This window comes from Podarcis melisellensis, assembly GCF_964234715.1.
Source record: "Podarcis melisellensis genome assembly, chromosome: 13".
NCBI classification, from domain to species: domain Eukaryota; kingdom Metazoa; phylum Chordata; class Lepidosauria; order Squamata; family Lacertidae; genus Podarcis; species Podarcis melisellensis.
The window spans coordinates 4,883,700-4,905,343 of record NC_138545.1 but is presented as its reverse complement, the minus strand read 5'-3'; the positions used below and the strand labels follow the sequence as shown (position 1 = coordinate 4,905,343).

The following is a 21,644-nucleotide window of genomic DNA, read 5'->3' as shown; positions in this document are numbered from 1 at the left end:
CACGCAGGGTGGTATGAGGCAGGGCTCTCCTTTGCCTCTCCTGCCGCTGTCCTACTGCTTTTGAGCCAGTGGCGTAACATGGGGGCAGTTGCCCCGGGCACAAAATTGTTAGGGGGCACAAAATTTCAATGCCCAGTGCTGTCTCAAATCAGCTTTCTGTCACTGGGCTCTACTGAAAATGGCTTCTCCACACGAATCAGGAAATGACCTCTTCAGACAACAACTCTTTTTTTGTTATCTCTGTGTCTGTGATCTCCTGAGTGATGCAGACGCCATTAGGCAATTGAATGTGCATGTGTACACCATGAATTTCCCTCCCTCTTACCCACCCCTTTTGAGTGGCCCCGGGCACTGAGAACCCACACTACGCCACTGCTTTAAGCTACAGAAGGTTGAAGAACACAGGTTTTAAGTTTTAGGGGCTGAGTCACACTCCCATTAAGCTCCTCCTTCCCTGCCTGGGACTGGCAGAGAAGGCTTGTCCTCTATCTTGGGCAATATGCAAAAAGCTGTTTACTTACTTGGACGGGTACCTCCACATCTTGGGCAGTTTATCTTCAAAGGAAGACCATTGCTTCCGCTTGGGGTCAACGTAATACTCGTAGACTGTATCCTGGGAGGGAAAGAAGTTAGCTTGTCAGAGGGGTGTATTTTCAGCAGTCCTTGCAGATGCCTAAAGCTGGGCCTGAATCATGGATCTCTCTGGGCAGTGGAAGGGTTTTTCATTGTGACTGGCTCTTAGGTGGGCAACCTAACCCTAACCCTGTGCATCTTCCCAGTGTTGCAGGAATTTGTGTATAGGTGGGGGGTGTTGTCCCTCCAGCAGATATCATGCACATGCACCCCACTACCAAAATCAGCACAATCACTTTTGTGACTTCTGTGATTTGTCCCCACAAAACACTTCGTCACAGTTTCTTCCTATCTATTCAAAGGGCCTTTGCTGCACGATACCAAATGTAACAATTCACTGATAAATGTTATCTATGTACTGGCTCACAGGGAAAACTTCAGAAATTCATATAGACATGTGAGCTCAGCTACTCAGCAGCCCCTCTGCCTGAGTGATAATTCCTGGCATCCTGATACCTGAGTGCCAGACAGGTAGCCATTCCAGAAATAACAAACCCAGATGAAGACAAAAGGGTGGGATTAAATTGGCTGGGAAACAGGGAAATGTAAATATCTCTTTTGTTTCACTTGATGGGTGTTTGGTGGAGGGCAAGGAGAACCATGGGGCAAGGTCCAGGATGCTCAGATTATTGCCACCAGACCTCCCCTTTCATGATGTAACCGTGATGTAGTTTGTGGGGGGTGTAACATGGGGATTAGCAGCTAATAAAAGTTTGGGGGCTCTTTTGTTTGGGGCTTCCATCTTGTTCCACCTGGTGGCAGGTGGGAGTCCTGTTGCGACAGTCTTCAATAAAGACCAAGCCTACTGGCTGCTGTTCTGCTCTGGTATTCCTGGATGGTGTCCTTGTTTTTTTGTCCAAGGGAGCCCTCAGATTTCTCCGTTAACACCCGAGAGAGAAGACCCATTTTTTCTTGCCCACCTCCCTTTAGGTCTATTAACTCACATGCCCTCTTTTCACCTTTGGGGTAGCCTATCTTGTTCCAGCAAGCGCAACAGCTGCAGGACTTGGCTCAGCCTCATAGCACCACCCCACCCCACCCTTCGCGGCCATCCCTCGTGGCAAGTGCACCCAAGTGACCTTGTTAGGAAAGGAGCCCTCAATCTCTCGAAGGAAGATGTCGATTTTCTTCCGGCCCTCCTCGTCCACAGCTGCACACAGGGACCAGATCATGCTGAAGATGAAGTACATCTCCACCACCGTTGAGTAGTTTTCACTGTCCGCAGGATTCAGCTGGGGGGTTCAGAAAAGCTCTCTTCAGACCCACTGCCCCCCCCAACTCACTGAAGCCAGCTCCCTAGGAACAAAACTTAACAGTGCCGGGATAGCTCACTTGGTAAAGCATGAGGCTCTGAATCTCAGGAACACTGGTTCAAGCCCCAAGTTGGGCAAAAGATTCCTGCATTGCAGGGGACTGAACTTAGATGACCCTCGTGGTCCTTTCCAACGCTACTATTCTATGATCTGGACAAATTTAACGATACAGTTGTATCTTGGAAGTCGAAGGGGATCCGTTCCGGAAGTCCGTTCGACCTCCAAAATGTTCGGAAACTAAGGCGCAGCTTCCGATTGGCTACAGGAAGCTCCTGCAGCCAATTGGAAGCCGCAGAATCCACATCGGACGTCCGGGTTCCAAAGAACGTTCGCAAACGGGAACAATCACTTCCAAGTTTGCGGCGTTTGAGAGCTAAAACGTTCGAGTCGCAAGGCGTTTGACTTCCGAGGTACGACTGTATTTGGAATGTATTTTTGGAAACCACAGTGATCCATGAATCGATGTACAGTGGTACCTCGGGTTACATATGCTTCAGGTTACTGCACTTCAGGTTACAGGCTCCGCTAACCCAGAAATAGTACCTCAGGTTAAGATCTTTGCTTCAGGATGAGAACAGAAATCACGTGGCAGCAGCGGGAGGCCCCATTAGCTAAAGTGGTACCTCGGGTTAAGAACAGTTTCAGGTTAAGAACAGACCTCCAGAACAAATTAAGTTCTTAACCCGAGGTACCACTGTATATTTGAGGAAAACAATAAGTTCATGCATTTACATATGTGTTATATAGTTCTGTAATCTTAATTATATTTCAATGTCATTTTGTTATTGTTTTCCTCTGTCTGTTAAAATGTTTTATGTATGCTTTCCCTTTTCCCTTCTTTTTTACTTTAACTCATTGTAATATTCTTAATAATTCTTTTTTTAGAGAGTGGCAAGGGGGCCATCCCTGACATAACGCGCCCCAAATGCTAGGTGGCCAGAGGAGGGCGGAGGGTGATGATGTGCCCAGGGCCTCCGGAGCGGCTGACTGACCCTCGCTTGCCACTTACCCCTTCATCAGACGACGTCAAGGATGTGAACAGCTTGCAGAGAGACACAATCCCACTGTACTCGGGGATAGGGACCAGCTCCTGACAGTTGTCCTTCTTGAAGGTCAGCATCTTGTTGGTAAATTTGTCAAACATCCGCTGCAGGGTTTCCGCTTCGGTCTGAGACGGAGGAGACGGGGGCAAAGGGAAGCTCGGTGACTGTCAACTACTTGATGTGCTCCTCCTGAAGACCCCCGCAAACCCTCACTTGTCCCTTCAGGGCTTCCCTAGCACCTCTCCATCCCACCCTGACCAGTGCTGGATTTACGTATAAGATAAACAAGCTACAGCTTAGGGCCCCACTCTCTTAGGGGCCCCCCAAAAAATTGAAGGGGAAAAATCCTTGGATGTACATTTCCAAAAATATAAGATAAAAAACAAATAAAATAAAACCAACTACAGCAACAGTGTTTTGTGTTAATGGGGTCCCCCTGCTAGCCTGCTCCCTAAAATATCACTAGTTTGCTCATTTCTATATATAGGGTGCCTACATTCTGCATGGACTGGTTGCAGGGCAACATGGGCAAATGGCTTGAGGTGAGGTCCATAAATGACCATATAGCATATATTCATCACAAAAAACGACGACAATTTGTTGTTGACAAAGGACAGCTGGATATATAAAGGGCCCCATTACCTTCAGTAGCTTAGGGCCTCATCAAACCAAAATCCGGTCCTGACCCTGACCCTCACACGGTCAGTAGCTAGGGCTACTTTATTGTTGCGATTTATTACGTTTATATCCTGCCTTTCCTCCAAGGAGAGGAAAGGACAGACTCGACCGCGGGGGTCCCGGCATCCGGTCGCTTTTACAACCCACTGCTGTCCCCTCCTCAAATACCTTTGGGCGCTTCTCGATCCAGGAGAGGACATAGGGCTTCCAGCCCAAGTCACTGTAGTCTGTGTAAACCATTCCGCACCGGGAGACGGTGGCGGGCGAGGCGACGGCGAGGTTCTCCACCTCAAACAGCAGCGAAACCTGTGGGGGAATGGAAACCACCAATCAGTTCTGGCCAAGGAGCTGCTGGAGGGGCTGGCTTGTGGGGGCAGCTCGGGCCTACCTGCTCGGGCATGGCGATCCTCTCGCCATTGATGAGGGTCAGCACCTTGTTGTCGTCCATGACAGAGTTCATGCTCTCGATCCACAGCGTGTCCACGGGGCCGTCAAAGAGGATCCACTTCTCGTCAGGTTTCTCGTCTGGGCAAAGAGGAAAGTTAAGAACTCCGAGTCCATACCGCGGATTCCTGCCTCCCGGGCGGCAGCAGGAAGGATCTCAGGACAGTGAATTCGCTGCCCTCCTTTGTATACCTTACATGGAAGCCACAGTATATAACTAAGTGGGTTGAGGAAAAATTGCCTCTCCTTGAGTCTTGGAAGAGCCACAGCCAGAGTTCGACTGGGTGGCTATCAGCTTAAAAGGCTTGGAAAAAAGGGTTGGACAAATTCATGGAGGAAAAAGGCTGTCAATGGCTACTAGCCACAGGGGCTATGCTGTACCTCCATGGTCTGAGGCAGCAACATTTCTGAGTACCAGCTGCTGGAAGCCACCAGAGAAGAGAGGGCTCTTGTGCTCAGATCTTGGTTGGATCCTTAAATGTATTTGGGAAGACATACTGGATAGAGCCCTTTAGAAGACTCGTCGGTCATCAATTTCACGCTTCTACATCAAAGCACGTCAAAGTGCAAGTAGATAAATAGGTACCACTCTGGCGGGAAGGTAAACGGCGTTTCCGTGCACTGCTCTGGTTCGCCAGAAGCGGCTTAGTCATGCTGGCCACATGACTCGGAAGCTGTACGCCGGCTCTCTCGGCCAATAAAGCGAGATGAGCGCCGCAACCCCGGAGTCGCTCACGACTGGAACTAATGGTCAGGGGTCCCTTTACCTCAGTGGCGTAGCGTGGTGGGTGCAGGGGGGGCCGGCCGCACTGGGCGCAACATCTGGGGGTTAGGGTTAGGGGGTGCAAATCCACGGCTTAGGGGGCACAAATTACTTGCCTTGCCCCGGGTGCTGACAACCCACGCTACGCCACTGCTTTACCTTTTACATCAAGGAGAGCTAGAAACATGCCCTTTAAAAAAGTGAGGGCTGGGATTCCCTGAAAGCCAAATTCTGTAATTCAGGGGAACAGACCACCCACTGGTCAACAAGCAAGGGGCAATGGGTGGGGCACCAGGGACAAGGACTAAGACACACAGAATGGATTGAAACACACAGAAATTTCAAAAGCAGAGCAGAGAATTTCTTCCAAGGTCTTGTTTGAAGAGATTGATTGTCTGAGACAGAGAGAGGTGCCAGGTTGCTCAGAAAGGAAGAGTGATTGGCAGCCAAGGCAGGCATCTGGCACGGCCAAGGTGGGCCTCCCGGAGGGTAAATACCTGTGCAGACCTCGCGCATGATGGAAGCCAGAACGCCATCGTGCCATTCGCTGGTGGCAAGGTCATACCTCCCAAACAACTCCCCGAGGCTCAGGGCTTTGGGGTTGAGGGAGAAGTCCTGCAGTGGGGGGGGTCAGATGGGGACAGGAGTCTGGGTTAGAGAGTTAGGAGCTGCCATCCACGGGCGGGGGGAAGCGAGGCCTGGCTGGGCAAGGAAAGGTCTGGGCCTCAGATGCCCAAAGGTGGAAAACAGAGCACAGAGCTGGAGCAGCCCAGCAAGAACCAACACTCAGCTTTGCAAGGGAGTCGTTCCAAAGGCCAGTTCCCACCACTGCTCACATTGATTATTTCACTCGCGGGGGCTATCTTTCAAGCAGGCAGTTGGAATCATTTGACTCAAGTGCAAATGGGGGTCGCCGTCCCCCCACCAGCATTTGGAAGGTTTACGAGGGCAAGCGGAACCGAGTCTGGCACTGAGTCATGGCACATGAGTCAAGCCACCCCTGTTACCATCTTGCTCAGCGTAATCCAAACAGTGGGGGGGGGGGTGAGAGGTGAGGTAGCTAGCCACACGCAACACTGCAGCCCCAGCAGCACAAACAGAACCCCAGAAGTCTTCCAATCTGCTTCACAAGAGAGTCAGACACTGTACTGGCAGGGGGGTGGAAAGAAAGGGGTTAGAAGCTGATTAAGAAACCCATAAGCGACAAGGGTCTCTCTGAAGCGGCCCAATGCCCCAGCCTGGACCAATATTTCGCCCTCTTCCTTGCCTTTCGATCCTCTGTTCCCTGTGCCCCCCCCACCTCCTGCAAAGCAGCCAGCCCTCCAGCACAGAGCAGGGATCCCCCGAGAGGAAAAGACAGTGGGTCACCTTCACCCACCCAAAATCAACATGCATGCCAACAGGTTCCCATCCTCAATTATCATAGAGATTGGGGTCAGAGGAAGGCCTTCCCCCGCTCCTTCCCCCACCGTTTCCTAGAAACGGCAGCGCCATCGCCCCGCTGGCATGAGAAAAAGCAAACGCCCGCGGGAGGCCTCCTGCCGGCACTCGGAGATAATCACCGGTGCCCCCTCAGGGTGAGGCTATCAGGCAAAGCGGCATGAGCTGGGGGTGTTGGGGGGGGAGCTGAGGAGAGGCAGGCGACAGTGTCCCAGGCTCAGCACAGATTTCCCCCCACCCTAGGCCTGGGGCTCAGTGCCCCCAGCCCTCAAGAGGAAATCCCACACAAAGCATGCACCTAGTGCCTCCTGGCTACATCCAGTAGCTCCTTGGGGTGTGGTGCCCCCTTGCTGGGTGGGGGGCAGGAAACGGTCTTTGAGAGGCAAGCAGGCAGACAGGGGGAAGGCTGGCCAGGCCACAGCAAAGGTGAAACCAAGACGATGGACCACTAGCGAGGGCTGGAGAGGAGATAGCAGGAGTTATGGCAGAGCTCAGCCAGAGCAGTCTGTAGTTTGAGGCCTCTGCTCCAGCAAGGCCTCTCCCTTGCCCCCTAATCTCCCTGGGCGCCTGTACAGTGACATGGGCTCCAACTGAAGCTGCCTGAAGTTCACAGCTGGCCTCGAGAGTGGGTGGGAAATTGCCCCAAATACATGGGCCACCCACCAGCATGCTTTGCACAGCCTCCCTATGGCTCAGACTCGGTGGCCACAAGCACAAGGACGACAGGAAGGGCTCAGCTCCCCCACCAGCACACACACACTTCGGCTCCTGATCATCATGGGAGCAGCAGCATCTCCTGTGGAACTGGCTGCCACTAGATGAGGCGGCAGCGGCCACTGGCTTAAATGGGGAATGGAGACAAATGCATAGAAGGGAGCAGTATTGTCACTAGCTACAGACAGCAAAATGGAGCTTCCAGGTTCAAAGGCAGTGTAGCTCTTAATATGAGACAATGAAGGGCAGACGAGAGGGGAGAGTGGCTGCCTTTCTGCCCTGCCTGCTGGGTTTCCTGAAGGAACAGGATGATGGGTTAGAGAGGCGCCTGATTTAACCCAGCAGGGCTCTGATTATGTTCCCTGTGGGTGTCACCGTCGAACCCACCTGCCTTTTGCCTGCTCTGTTATACATTTGGGGCCTCTAAGTACTCTGGATTCAGTCTGGCCTGCAGGGCAGGAGGACTCAGTTGCCACCAGGGAAGAAGATGAGTGCCTATAGGTCTGAGACAGTGTGGCTTCTAGGCAGGAAGGCACTCTGATACCTCTCTCTCTCTCTCTCTCTCTCTCTCTCTCTCTCTCTCTCTCTCTCTCTCTCTTTATTCTCTCTCTCTCTTAGCAACATGGCAGGAGTGAAGGAAGGGCCCCTGGTGTACCTGCACATGCCAATCGCATGACGCTGGACAGAATGCCATCCGTCCACTCATTGGTGCTGAGGTTGTACTCTCCGTACAGCTCGCCCAGGGAAACTGCCTTCGGGTTCAGGGGGTACTCCTGGAAGCAGGCAGGCCCAGCAAGGAAAGAGAGCGGGAAGGTGGGAGGAAGAGAGGGGCGGGGGAGACAAAGTCAGGAGGAAGCAAGGGGCGTTTTTCTAGCTAAGACCCAGAGAGACCTCTGCGCTTTATTTACTTTTCATGGCTGTCCAATTGGGGAGAAGCAAACGGAAGCTAGAGGGTTGAGGGTAATCCTGCCCCCGTTGTTATATCAAGGGCGATCAACTTGCCTCCCTTCGCAAGGAAAGACTGCAGCGGAGAAGCCAGCCAGCGGGGGGGGGGGGGTTACAGGAAAAGTGGACATTGGGGAAGAAGCCCCACCCAGCCCAGCAAGTCCCAGAAGATGTCTGGGATGGCTCCCCCGAGGAGGTGGAGGAAGAGGCAGCCAGACTTTGCAGAGGCAAGGAGGGCGGCCAGTCCCCTGCGCAGCCCTGTGTCGGAGAGCCAGGCACCGGGGAGGCGAAGGAGCTTCCCACTGACCCGGACTATGTTGGCCGTTGTGTCTCCGCTCTTGCAGAGGGTGCAGAGGGTGGCCTGCAGGGCCCGCCAGGTGACGGTCTTGCCGCTGCCCGTGTTGCCCACGATCATGGAGGAATGGCGAGAGTTCTTGGTCTCGTACAGCTGGATCACCTTGGTGATGGTGAAGGGGATGACCTGAAGGCCCATTTCTCTCAGCTCCCCCTCAAGCACTTCCTTGAGCTGGAGGGGGAAAGAAAGAAAGAAAGAAAGAAAGAAAGAAAGAAAGAAAGAAAGAAAGAAAGAAAGAAAGAAAGAAAGAAAGAAGTGCCCAGATTGGAAGGCTGCAAGGGCAACACCTTGTTTTTCATGCCACATCTTAGATCAGTCAGTAGAGCATGAGACTCTCAATCCCAGGGTTGTGGGTTCGAGACCCACAGTGGATGAAAGATTCCTGCCTTGCAGGGGGTTGGACTAGATGACACTCGCGCCCTCTTCCAACTCCACAATTCTATGATCCTCTCTCCCAATAATGAAAGTCCCTGCTTTATCCACCACTACCATCAAGAATTCCAGTGGGTTAGTGGGGCTTCCCTTGGAGAGCAGCAGCTCAGCACTGGGTGGGGCTCTTGCCAGATTTCCCGAGAAGAAGAGGCAAAGCCTGTGGGGCAGGGAGGGGACGGGATGGCTGACCTTTCCATAGTCAATGACGGGGCACTCAATGCCTGGGAAGAGGTCCTGAGTGATGGCGTTGAAGAGAGGCACGTCGCCGGACGTCAGCTTGGCTATGTTCATGTCTTTCATGGCCATGAGGAGGACCTGCAAGTCGAGAGTGCGGAAGAGCTGGTCGGAGGGTATGTGGTATTGGGGGGGGGGCAAAAAAGGGTGCCAAGTGCTCCATGAAGCACCACAGGGAAGACCCCGTGGCATAAAGAAGCTGCTGCATGACGATAAAAAGCCATCAGAGGCAGACATGGAGAGCCAAAGGTCATTTCCCCTCCCAAACCTCCACACACAACAGCGAAGTTAAGAGTGACTTCCTCTTCATTCCAACCCCAGAGATCTTGGCAGCCACTAGCCTTTCAGGAACAGAGGAAGCTGCTTTAAAAGGGGCCAAACCATTGGTCCACCTAGATTAGTATTGTCTACACAGACTGATAGCAGCAGTGGCTCTCCTGGATTTCAAGCTGGAGATTCTCCAAACCCCACCTGGAGATACTGCTACGGATTGACCAAGGGACCTTCCGCTCGCTGAGCTATGGCCGTTCTGTGCTGGCCATGTTTTGCAGCACAACTATAGAAGGCAGGGGGATCCTCACCTCCTCATCAGAAAGGTCGGGCCGCACCCTGCGCTTCTTCCCAGCGTAGCGGAGCAGGGACGTGAGCGCCCGGAGGCCAAAGTCGTAGTGGTCTTGCTTGGAGAGCTGCTGGACAGCCAGCGAGTAGAGGGTGTAAACCTTCTTGGCCAGGATCTGGGAAGGGGAGGAAACAGTTGGCAAACTTCATCGGGAGCTCTCTTTTTCTGCTCTGCCCAAGCAAAGTGCTCCTGCCCCCTCCCCGAACCATCCCAACAGTAAGGTAATAGTAAAGGGACCCCTGACCATTAGGTCCAGTCGTGACCGACTCTGGGGTTGCGGCGCTCATCTTGCTTTACTGGCCGAGGGAGCCGGCGTCCAGCTTCCGGGTCATGTGGCCAGCAGGACTAAGCCGCTTCTGGCGAACCAGAGCAGCACACAGAAACGCCGTTTACCTTCCCGCTGGAGTGGTACCTATTTATCTACTTGCACTTTGACGTGCTTTCGAGCTGCTAGGTTGGCAGAAGCAGGGACCGAGCAACGGGAGCTCACCCCGTCGTGGGGATTCAAACCGCCGACCTTCTGATCGGCAAGTCCTAGGCTCTGTGGTTTAATCCACAGTGCCACCCACGTCCATCCCAACAGTACCTTGCAGTTATTGAAGCCTTCCCCAAAGAGGATGATCTCGGCAATGAGCGTGGAGTCAGGCACCACCATGGAGATGGGGCGGAACATCGACTTGAGGTTGTCAGGCAGCTCCGTGCGTCCGGCGTAACCTGCCACGAGGAACACAGAAGCACTGGCAAATGTCCACGGGTGGAGGCACACACACCCCAGTTGAGCCCACCTGTCAGGGACTGGACTGAAGGGGACGAGATTGAGAAGGACTGGTGGAGATCGCCCCACCCCTTCTCTTCCTGAAGCTTCCAGGGGAGAGAAAGGCAGTATTGAATTACAGCAGTGGTTTGAGGAAGGTCACAGCTCAGAGACAGGCAAACAGAAAAGATAGGAGGTGTTGGGAGAAGAGGAGGAGGAGACAGAGAGGAGCCAGCTGACACACTATCACTGGATAGTATTTCTGATCCCCCTTCTCCCAGAACACAGTGTTCGTTGAGATTGCAAGAGCAAAGGATTCAGAGACAATTGGCCCCTGGCAGCCACCGTAAGGGGAAGTGCTATTGCTAGGAAGGGAGGGGGGAGGAGTTCAGTTGGAGCAACGCCATTAACGGGAGACAGACTGCATTCCTTTGTCTCTTGCTGTGATGATTGAATTAACTCATTAGTAAGAACTCTTCTTTGTTTTTCTCTGCTTATTGCTGCCACTGGGGGAGGGACAGAATTCCCCGAAGCCTGACACCACCCCTGCCCAGAACGATCCTCCCGGCCTCCTCACCTGGGTTCATGGTGATGAAGATGCCGCAAGACCACACCAAGTTGATCTCGTGGCCCTCAAAGGTGAAGCGCGTCAGGTTGGCGGCCAAAGCCGAGAGGATGGAGAGGATCTGCTGGGCCACGACGGACAGGACCTCAATGTTGATGCGGTTGAACTCGTCAAAGCAGCCCCAGGCCCCGGTCTGTTGGCAGAATGCAAAGTGGAGAGCTTGAGGAGGGCCAGGGCAGGCATGGAGAGCCCTTGGGAGCAGGGCCAGAACATGGCACCTTCCCTTTACCTGCGCTAGGCCGGAGTACATGCGCCCCATCGACTTGTAGTCCAAGCCTTCGGAGCAGTTGACCACAATGACGTACATGCCCAAAGCCTTGCCCAGGTCCTTCACCGTCTCCGTCTTGCCAGTACCTGCAGGGCCCTTGGGGGACCCTCCCCGGTGGAGGTGGAGGGCTGTGGTCAGAGTCATGTAGCACCTGCGGAAGAGAGGCCAAAGGAACCCAAACATCTCAGGCTCTCCTTGTAGAGCAGGATGGCTAGGGGTTCCCATGACTGGCTTCCCACTTCCCCACTGGCCATCTGGGCCCATCTCTTTGCCTCGTTTTTTTTTCACCCCTCCCCAAACATTATTAGTTGCCTCTTCTCCCTCCCAGGCTCCCTCCTGCTGCCCCCAGCAGATTCCCCCCGTCTTCCGACCCAGACAGACCCAGGCTGTAGCCCGTCAGCGCTGGCACCAGGCCCTTCACGGCATGCCAACTTCCATGGTCGGACTCACAGCCCTCGTGGGATACCTGTCAGTGAGTGGGGTGATGACCAGCCGCCCAGAGTTCCCCAGATACTCGTAGCCATAGGCAAACTGGGTGTTGGTCTGCCGGATGACGCAATCGTCCAGCTCCTGAAAAAAAGATTTTCCATAGGAGAGGGGTGGCGGGGTGTTGGGGACTTGTGGAAGTCGGCTGGTAGCTCACCACATCTCAGCCCGTGTGACGCATCAGGAGGATGTGGAGTCCCAGCAGAGTTTTCAGAGATTTCCTTACCGCAACAGAATGGCTTCTTCCAGAGTCCCCGGTTAAGGGGAAAACTCTTCTGCCACACAGCTCAAAGTAACAAAGCGCTTATCATCTCCAGGCCAAAGACAATGCTAAACAGCACTATGGACTTTATACAGTTCTTCTGGTCTTTGAAGTAAAGATGCCTACGTACGGAGAGATCCGCTAACGCTATCACCATGCTAGCTGACGCTGCTGTGTAAAACCCACAGCCTCTTCCCCTATCCCACAGATTCAGAGTCAGATCCTGACAGCAAAGCAGGATAGCATCAGGACAGGACTTCACATAATGAAAGCAATGCCCCGGAGACGATTATACCTGTATCTACATTCCTGAACCAATGGGAAGGTGAGCAACTCAGCCAGTCATGCACACAACCTTGCTGGTGTTGCTACGGTAACCCCAGTGCACCTGGCACCCTTATCTCAGAACATCCAGATGTGCTAACTCAAGACATGAGACCAAGCACTGTGCCATTTAAACCATTGTTCACATTGCACCAACACAGAATTGTCACTTGCAGTCACATGATGCCCCATGTCCCCCCCCCCCGGGACCCACATTGCTAAAAACTGTCCTTCCTTCCCAATCTTGGTGTCCTCCAGATGTTTTGAACTTCAGCTCCCATCAACCCCAGTATCAATGGGGCTCACTCACACTTCCATTTGTCCAAAGGCTCCTTTTTTTGTCCCGCTGTTGAATCGGAACAGATGTCAATCAGGTTCTCTGCGGATTGACATTTGTTCCAATTCAGCGGTAAGCAATGGGTGTTCCAAGGAAAAGTGGCGGAAAAAGACGAAGAACCTCTTTGACCCGTGACTAGAAATTATGGGGCAACCAGAAGTGTGGGTGAGCCCATGGTCATGCTGGCTGTGGCAGATAAAGAGCTGGTAGCTCAAAACATCTGGAGGGCACCAGACTGGGGCAGGCGGAACAAAGCCATCATGGTTAGGTAAAGGTAAAGGGACCCCTGACCATTAGAAACGCCGTTTACCTTCCCGCCGGAGCGGTACCTATTTATCTACTTGTACTTCATGCTTTCGAACTGCTAGGTTGGCAGGAGCAGGGACCGAGCAACGGGAGCTCACCCTGTCGCAGGGATTTGAACCGCCGACCTTCTGATTGGCAAGCCCTAGGCAAGCCCTAGGGTTTAACCCACAGCGCCACCCGCGTCCCTGCCATCATGGTTAGTAGGCATCAATAGTCCTCTATGAACTTATCCAATCCTGCTTCTTTCAGCACGCCAGGCCCTCCACCATTGCCTCCAGCTCCTCTAGTCCTGGCTGCCTTGCTCTGGACATGACCCCTGCTGTGTTTTGGACCCAGGCACTTCCTGTGGTCTCAACTTGGACTGGCAGCCAGCTCTCCCCTCCTCACACACACACACACCAGCTCCTGGAACTCTGTGAGGACCTGGCTTCTCCTGAGGGCAAGCACAAAAGCAAGGGAGGCTGTACGGGGCCATATTGGTAGCCAGGGTCAGTGCAGGGGGCAGCCCCCAGCAGCCTCCCCGCCTGCCTCCTAGACGCCGTGCCGCTTAGATGTGGAGGCCTGAACATGCAGAGGATGCAGACCAAAAGCCTGCTGCTTCCATTTGAGCTCCAAACCAATCCAAGCGATCTGGCTGCCACCCGCTGGGTGAGAAAAGAGGCGAGAGACACACACGCAGGCTCCAGCCTAGGCTCAGACCCTCCCCAAGAGCAGAGTCTCCTGCGCTTCCGCACCACAAACAGCAGAGGGAAACAGCACTCAAGGATGGGCACAGAGCTAACCTGGCTGGGAATTGTTAGCAGTGGCTCACCACTGGCACATGGTAAATAGGCATCTCTCTGTCCCTGCTCCCCTTCTCTGCTCACCCACTGCACCACCCAGCCTCCAGCCAGCCTGTGTCGGCTGCCCTCCTCACCTTCTCCCAGTAGAGGCGAAGCTGGCTCAGCCACTCAAAGGACGTCACGTCGATCAGGCCACTCTTGTAGAGCCTCTCAATGACATCCCGGGCGTGGACCTCCACCGTCACCAGCGCCACAATCTTCAGGCGCATGATCTTCGTCAGGTTGCCTCGAATGGCCTCCGAGTACTTGTTCAGCATGGACACCTGCGCGGGGAGCAAGGGCCTGACTGTGGCGGGCAAAGTGGAGCTTCCGTATTCGGTTGGGCCAGGAAACCATGGAGGAGGGTTGCCCGTCTCTGTGCCCTGCCCATGATCCTTTCCAGAAGGATCTGGCCGGCTGGAGATGGAGGCAGGGCCCCAAAGGTGGGAGCCCAAAGGTCCCCACACCCTCTAACATCCCTCAGATGGAAATGGGAGACATATTCCACATTGGTGTCATCGTGCCCAAAATGTCTCCTCCTCAAAGGTTGCGGCAGGGATGCAGACACAGCAGCCAAGAGAACCAAGCCGTAATGGCCGCTCTGCAACCCTGAGACCCTTCGCAGCCATGGCAGCAGCCTCATGGGTAGCCCTTCCCTTTGCCCCCCCCCCCCGCCTTCTTTATGGGAGACGGACCAAGCAGCAGGGAAATGGTGGAAAACTTTCTTAGGTGCATTAAAGTGAGCTCGATCTCGTTTTCATAAAAACGGGAAGGGATGCCATATTGAGTTGGGGAGGGGGGAGGGGGAGGCACAGATCTAAGAAATGCGCTAGAGGGACACCCGGATATGAACTTTCAATAACACATTACATGCTGTACTGGAGGGAAGGCCTCTTGGGAATTTGGGACTCTGCGTGAAAAAGCAAGAATCTGTGAGGACTTAAAGGCTTTCGTAATGAACCTGGCCAACAAAGGTTCGCATAGTTAAAGCTATGGTTTTCCCAGTAGTGATGTATGGAAGTGAGAGCTGGACATCAAGAAGGCTGATCGCCGAAGAATTGATGCTTTTGAATTATGGTGCTGGAGGAGACTCTTGAGAGTCCCATGGACTGCAAGAAGATCAAACCTCTCCATTCTGAAGGAAATCAGCCCTGAGTGCTCACTGGAAGGACAGATTGTGAAGCTGAGGCTCCAGTACTTTGGCCACCTCATGAGAAGAGAAGACTCCCTGGAGAAGACCCTGATGTTGGGAAAGATGGAGGGCAAAAGGAGAAGGGGGCGACAGAGGATGAGATGGTTGGATAGTGTTTTCGAGGTTACCAGCATGAGTTTGTCCAAACTGCGGGAGGCAGTGGAGGACAGAGGTGCCTGGCGTTCTCTGGTCCATGGGGTCACGAAGAGTCGGACATGACTAAACGACTAAACAACAACAATGAACCTGGCATTTTCAGGGCGTCTCCACCTCCTGAGTCACTGGGACCCTCCTTGGGGTCAAACTCCTCTCAGGGTCCCAGATTCCCATGCCCCAATCCACTAGGAACTTCCCCTCAATTGGACACCTCCAACACTCTGGTCTCCTCCTCGTCACCTGACAGCTCTCTAGGGTAACTCCGTGACTCCCCCCCCCGGTGCTATTGGGTCTCCTAACCCCTACTAGCTCCAGCCAGCGTGGCCAATGCTCAGGAGTAACTGATGGGAGATGCAGACCGGCAGCATCACCTAGAGGGTCCCTCGAAGGGCCACCCCGTCCAAAGCACTGGATAGCCAGAGAGCAAAAGACAGCACATCCCTCGGACTTGGGTTCCCTAGACCCACATCCCACGGAGAAGCAGATCTTGTCAGCCTCCCAACTTAGGGGACGCAGGTGCCAACATGTGCTCATCTGTGGGCGCCTTGACCCACATGCAGGAATGGGGTAGATCTGCCAGCCCCTGTCTCACCTGCTTCTTCTTCATGGCTTTGAGGTACTTCTTGTCCCCTCGGTCCTTGCAGGTGGCCAAGCACTTGCTAACGTCCGCCGTCCACTGGATCTGGCTAGCGGTGATCACCATCTGCGAGGATAGGATTCTGGGTAAGAATGGAGGGGCTGCCAGTTTGGGGGAGAAAGCATCTGCAAGCAAAGCCTGGGCCCAATTTTTTCAGTGCCAGAGCTTTCGCTAGGCACTCAGGAGTGGGTGCTTATACTTCTGCGCTGGTTCACGCATCATCACAGGCAACGGGAATCTCCGATTCACCCGCAAACGTGCATTTAAAGGGGCAGGGGGAAACGTCCTGTTTGTCAGTACAACTTAGAAGGGGGAGAGAAAGAGTTCTTGGGGTCACTAATTAGCATGGAGTAGTACTGAGTATGATTACTGTTATTACATCTACTGCCCACCGTTCATCAGCAGGTCCCGGGGCTGGTGATATCAATTTAAAATTCAGTATTAAAAACAATTAGCGTGAATGACAGTTCCAAGAATAAGGGTGTGCCCTAAAAGCACAAACCCCTTAGGTGTCAAAGGCCAGCCCAGAATCTGTGCCCAAGGCACAGAATAATAGAGTCATAGACATGGAACTGTACACTTGGAAAGGTCATCTGGTCCAAACCCCTAGAATGCAGGAGTCACAGATTCCAGCCATCCTCTGCTGAAAAACCTGCAATACAGTGGTACCTCGGGTTACATACGCTTCAGGTTACAGACTCTGCTAACCCAGAAATAGTGCTTCAGGTTAAGAACTTTGCTTCAGGTTGAGAACAGAAATTGTGCTCCAACGGTGCGGCAGCAGCGGGAGGCCCCATTAGCTAAAGTGGTGCTTCAGTTTAAGAACAGTTTCAGGTTAAGTACAGACCTCCGGCACGAATTAAGTACTTAACCCGAGGTACCACTGTATGGGAGAGTCCACCCACTTCCAAGATTGTCGACTAAGTCCTCAGCATGACCACCCCATCCCCCTCCATATTCTGGCCTTGTCCAGAGCCGTCTTTCCCATACGGCTTAGTGGTTCGTTGCGCCAGGGCGCCGGCCTCTCAGGGGCGCCCCGGCGAGTGGGGGAGCTGCGCGGCTTTGCCGGCGGCCTCCCCTTTCCCTACACGCCCGCCAGCTGCTCCCTGTCAAACATATGGCTGGCGGGCATGCAGCTTGCCTCCCAAACCTCTGCGGGAGAGCGATCCCTGCAGAGGTTTAGGAGGGAAGCTGCGCCCCGTTAACTATATGGCTGGCGAGTGCGCAGCTTCCCTCCCAAGCCTCTGCAGGGATTGCTCTCCCGCAGCGGCATGGGGGAGAGTTACGCAAACACACCCATGGCTGGCAGTGCGCAGCTTCGCTACTCCCCCCCATCCGTGGTAATTTGAGGCACTGAGCGGATATTTGCACCCCGGCGCCACATCTGCTAAAGACAGCCCTGGCCTTGTCCATCACCTGTCCAGGCCACTCCTTCACCCACTTGTCCCTCTTGGTCAGCATCTTCTTCAAAGCGAGACGGCAGTTCCTCAGCACCTCCCGCAGGGTCCAGCGCATGGCTCGTTCCACGTCACACAGCCACTCCTGCAAGGTCAACGATCCCCAGCTAGTCCGTTCTGAGGGCAGACTAGCAGGGCTGGCGTCCAGGGCTTGCTGCGTGTGAGCATCACAACTTTATTGCACAAAGGCACAAGGGGAGAAACGGCGGAGGGATCCCTGGCTCCCGAAAAGGTAGCAATGGCTCTCTCGACACATTATTCCACCCTCGTCGCGCTGAACCTGACACAGGGTCTCAGAAAGCAGAGAAAGCCGCAAGGGTGGCAGCAGAGGGAGTGGGAGAGGCAGGGGTTCAGAGGGCTACTTGGAGAGGCTAAAGATGGCCTCTATTGAGACATAGCAGCAGAGGACCAGGAAGAGGACCCCTGAGCTAGACACTGCTCAACGAACCCCAACTCAGGGAGTGTGAGCAGTCTCGGGAGAGAGACCAGGCGTAGCGAGGCCTCATTTAGCCCCTGCCCATCAGTACTGGGTTCCTGATGCCTGCAGCGCTTAATAATAATAATAATAATAATAATAATTTATTATTTATACCCCGCCCATCTGGCTGGGTTTCCCCAGGATGGCACTGCAGTTCCTTTCCACAGTCAGGGAGAGAGCTAGGATGGTGCTGAGCAGAAGGCCGGAAAGGACTCACCTCGACGGGTCCCTCCAGCATCACTGAGTGCGTGAAATCTATGTACTCGCCATCCAGAGAGAACATGCCCAAGGCTTCGGATCGGTTGGTATTGCCAATCTAAGGGGGAAAGAAAGAGCTAAGGTTTTTGTCCCAGTCACTGGTGGGGGGTGGAGAGAGGAAAGGGGCCCTTGCTGTCTCACTTTCCCACCAAGAAAGAGCCCAGGATGAGGAGAACGCCAGCTGCCCATTAGCCACAATATTTAGCAGAAAGAAGAAATGGCACTGGGGAAGAAGAAAAGTGGGCCTTGCTGTGTGGCTGGGGGCAGTCGCTGGCAGTCAAGGGGGCTGGTATGTGGGGGGGGGGGTGTCCCTGCCTTCTGCATCTTGAGGCACTTGATGTTGTCGAAGCACTTCTTGAGGTGGGGCTGGACGGCTTCCGGGTTGCGCGACTGGCCCAAGATCTCCAACAGGTCGTCGTTGGAGAGGAAGTAGAAGCGGGGGAAGACGTGGCGCTTGGTCTCCAGGTACATGTCGAGGGACTTCTGGATCTCTTCCAGAGCGCTGTTCATTTCCACCAGCTTGTCCAACAGTCCTGTGGCGGGGGGAGCATCACAAAACAGTCACCAATGGCCCCACTGCCGCTGGAAAAGAAACCCACCCACTTTGGCCTATCCGCACATCTTCTGCAGGTGCTGAAGTGCCCATGCCGCAATAATAATAATAATAATAACAACAATATTTATACCCCACACATCTGGCTAGGTTTCCCCAGCCACTCTGGGTGGCTCCCAACACAATATTAAAAACACGTTAAAACATCAAATATTAAAAACTTCCCTAAACACTGCTGCCTTCAGATGTCTTCTAAAAGTCAGAGAGTTATTTCCTTGACATCTGAAGTGAGGGCGTTCCACAGGGTGGGCGCCACTACCAGGAAGGTCCTCTGCCTGGTTCGCTGCAACCTCACTTCTCACAGGGAGGGAACCACCCAAAGGTCCTCAGAGCTGGACCTCAATGTCCAGCTGAATGATGGGGGTGGAGATCCTTCAGATATCCAGGGCCTTTGAGGCCGTTTAGGGCTTTCAAGATCAGCACCAACACTTTGAATGTAGGAGCCAATGTAGGTCTTTCAGGACCGGTGTTATGTGGTCTCAGCAGCCGCTCCCAGTCACCAGTCCAGCTGCCACATTCTGGACTAGTTGTAGTTTCCAGGTCACCTTCAAAGGTAGGCCCACGTAGAGCACATTGGAGTACTCCAAGCGGGAGATAACTAGCAAGGTCCTGTATGACCTGTCCCCTACTTTCCTGACCCTTGTCACAGTTAATCGCACTGCACCAAACAGGACTGCCCGTCATAGCTGTCAACCTTCAATTTTTAGGGGGGAAATTCCCTTATTCCAGCGCTGTTTCCCGCTGCTTCCCGCTGCTATCCCGGATTGTTAGATATCCTGTAGACTGTCCCCGGGACAGGTGAGACAGCTGATCCCTTATTTTCGAGGCTGCTGATCCCTAATTTTCAAATCTGAAAGTTGACAGCTATGCTGCCCGTCCAGCAAGCAACCAGCGACTTACAAACATATCATAGAATTACAGAGTTCGAAGGGAGCCCCATCAACTCCTTTCAATACAGGAATCACAACTAAATCCCTGACAGATGAAACACCTCCAGCAAAGGAGAGCCCATTCCCTTACGAGGCAGTCCGTTCTGCTATTGAATGGCTCTTGCTGCCAGAAGGTTCTTCCTGATGTTTCATAGGAAGCTGCCTTAAATCATCTGGGCCCATCTAGTCCAGCATTGCTGCCTCTGGCTGGCAGCTGCTCTCTCAGGTCTCCGGCAGTGAGAGAGACTTCTCTCGTCACCTGTCACCTGAGGCTATTGTGTTGGGCTGAACCTGGGGCCTACTTCCTGCAAATCAGGAGGGCACAGCCCCGCCCCTGAGTTTTTGTCACCTTCCCCCTTGCTTCTCCTTGCATCCCCTCCCACAACGCAGAAGCAGCAGCAGCAGCACCTGGGTAATGTGTGGCACGCAGAGCGTTGTTGTCCTTCACAAAGCGGTCCATTATGGTCTTCCAGCTGCTGTTGATGCGGTCAAAGGAGGACGACTCACCGGGCAGCTGCTTGCGGATGTCTTCCCCCAAGAAGATGTTCTGGGAAAGGGAGGCGGGAGGAGGAAGAGGGTGAGGGTGAGGCACGAATCGCTGGGATCACCTGTAATTTTGAGGGTGGAGGCCACCAGGCACTGCCCGCCTTGCCCACAGTAGCAGCACAGAGGATCTGAGAGGCTCTTGGGGAGACGTCCTTGGAGGAAGAGGCCTGGGACCCCAGGGCAGTCAAGGACTTGGAAGAAGTCACAAAGGTCTCTTTTTTATCATGTAAGTTTTTGGGGAATACAGTAAGGTACAGGGATGCGGGTGGCGCTGTGGGTTAAACCACAGAGCCTAGGACTTGCCGATCAGAAGGTCGGCAGTTCGAATCCCCGCGACGGGGTGAGCTCCTGTTGCTCGGTCCCTGCTCCTGCCAACCTAGCAGTTCGAAAGCACGTCAAAGTGCAAGTAGATCAATAGGTATCACTCCGGCGGGAAGGTAAATGGCATTTCCGTGCGCTGCTCTGGTTCGCCAGAAGTGGCTTAGTCATGGTGGCCACATGACCCAGAAGCTGTACGCCGGCTCCCTCGGCTAATAATGCGAGATGAGCGCCAAACCTCAGAGTCGGCCACAACTGGACCTAATGGTTGGGATCCCTTTACCTTTAAGGTACAGTAAACTAATATAAATTTTAAAAAACAGCTCCAAGAAGTATAAAATAGAATAAGCAGAACACAGAGTTCCATCTTAACGGTGGTTCTTAATGCTTAGCACCCACAGAGAGCTCCTCCTGGCTCTGACCCCAGATATTCCTTTCTCCTCTCAGATCTCACCTGGAACCTTTCCTTTCTCCTCCCGGCCTCTCACCCTGGAAGACCAACTTTTCCCTGCCTCCCACCAAGGGTACTCCATCAACCATCTACCGCCCCCACGAGTATGCAATCTCTGGACCTCAATAAAGGCCCTGAGTGGAGGACACCAAAGAAAAACAGAGAAGAAAACAAAGAGAGACAAGAACAACAAAAGGAGAGGAAGGAAAAGAGTAAAGGAAAGAGAAAGGAGCACAAAGAAGAAAGGAAAGAGAGAGAGAGAAAAGTGGAGAAAAACAGAAAAAGGAAGAGAAACAATAAAGATAAAAAGGGCTTCTGATTTTCCATCTGCTGGTTATATTGCAAAATGAAGAAAACAAGACATTCAGTCTATGATAACCATCAATCCTTTCCACTTCCTGTTAAATATTATTTCTTTTAAGTCAAAGTGTCTCAAAATCATTCATTTCTTTTCCCTGCGAAAAGTGCAAGAGGGGATCTCGAATTGTAAATGTCAACCATGTTTTTTGTTCAATATCAAGCATGTTTTTTCTTCAATATCAACTTTACTTCCATTAATTGCCACCACCATTCCTCCATACTGAGTAACAGTAAATTCTTCCGCAAAGGTCCCAAGGCAACCAGAAGTGCCTTGGCTTGTGAAAGTTTCATCTGGCAGGCCCCTGAAACAACCCCTCCCACCACCTCCAGCGCCTTGATCCTGAACTCTCTCCCTTCACCCCTGCAAAGGCAGCAGGGTACCCTAGGAAGCTCAGAGTCAGTGTAGGAGGGCTTGTTGGGTTGCCAAGAGTCTCCTCGGGAGCTGGAGTCTAC

General features: G+C 53.2%; 1 protein-coding gene across 1 annotated transcript in view; it reads right to left on the bottom strand.

The window, feature by feature from the left end:
- DNAH2 (dynein axonemal heavy chain 2) overlaps nt 1–21,644 on the bottom strand; it is a 136,916-nt gene that overhangs the window by 43,777 nt on the left and 71,495 nt on the right. Inside the window, exons 30-48 of the mRNA XM_081886657.1 lie at nt 19,925–20,063; nt 18,290–18,507; nt 17,934–18,032; nt 17,198–17,323; nt 15,737–15,847; nt 13,892–14,080; nt 11,727–11,830; nt 11,222–11,411; nt 10,945–11,125; nt 10,200–10,327; nt 9,576–9,728; nt 8,950–9,075; nt 8,281–8,499; nt 7,684–7,801; nt 4,056–4,192; nt 3,836–3,973; nt 2,956–3,114; nt 1,713–1,865; nt 522–613 (exon numbers count right to left, since the gene is read on the bottom strand). Coding sequence (XP_081742783.1) covers nt 522–613; nt 1,713–1,865; nt 2,956–3,114; nt 3,836–3,973; nt 4,056–4,192; nt 7,684–7,801; nt 8,281–8,499; nt 8,950–9,075; nt 9,576–9,728; nt 10,200–10,327; nt 10,945–11,125; nt 11,222–11,411; nt 11,727–11,830; nt 13,892–14,080; nt 15,737–15,847; nt 17,198–17,323; nt 17,934–18,032; nt 18,290–18,507; nt 19,925–20,063 — 2,780 coding nt within the window. The remainder of the gene's footprint in view (nt 1–521; nt 614–1,712; nt 1,866–2,955; nt 3,115–3,835; nt 3,974–4,055; nt 4,193–7,683; nt 7,802–8,280; nt 8,500–8,949; nt 9,076–9,575; nt 9,729–10,199; nt 10,328–10,944; nt 11,126–11,221; nt 11,412–11,726; nt 11,831–13,891; nt 14,081–15,736; nt 15,848–17,197; nt 17,324–17,933; nt 18,033–18,289; nt 18,508–19,924; nt 20,064–21,644) is intronic.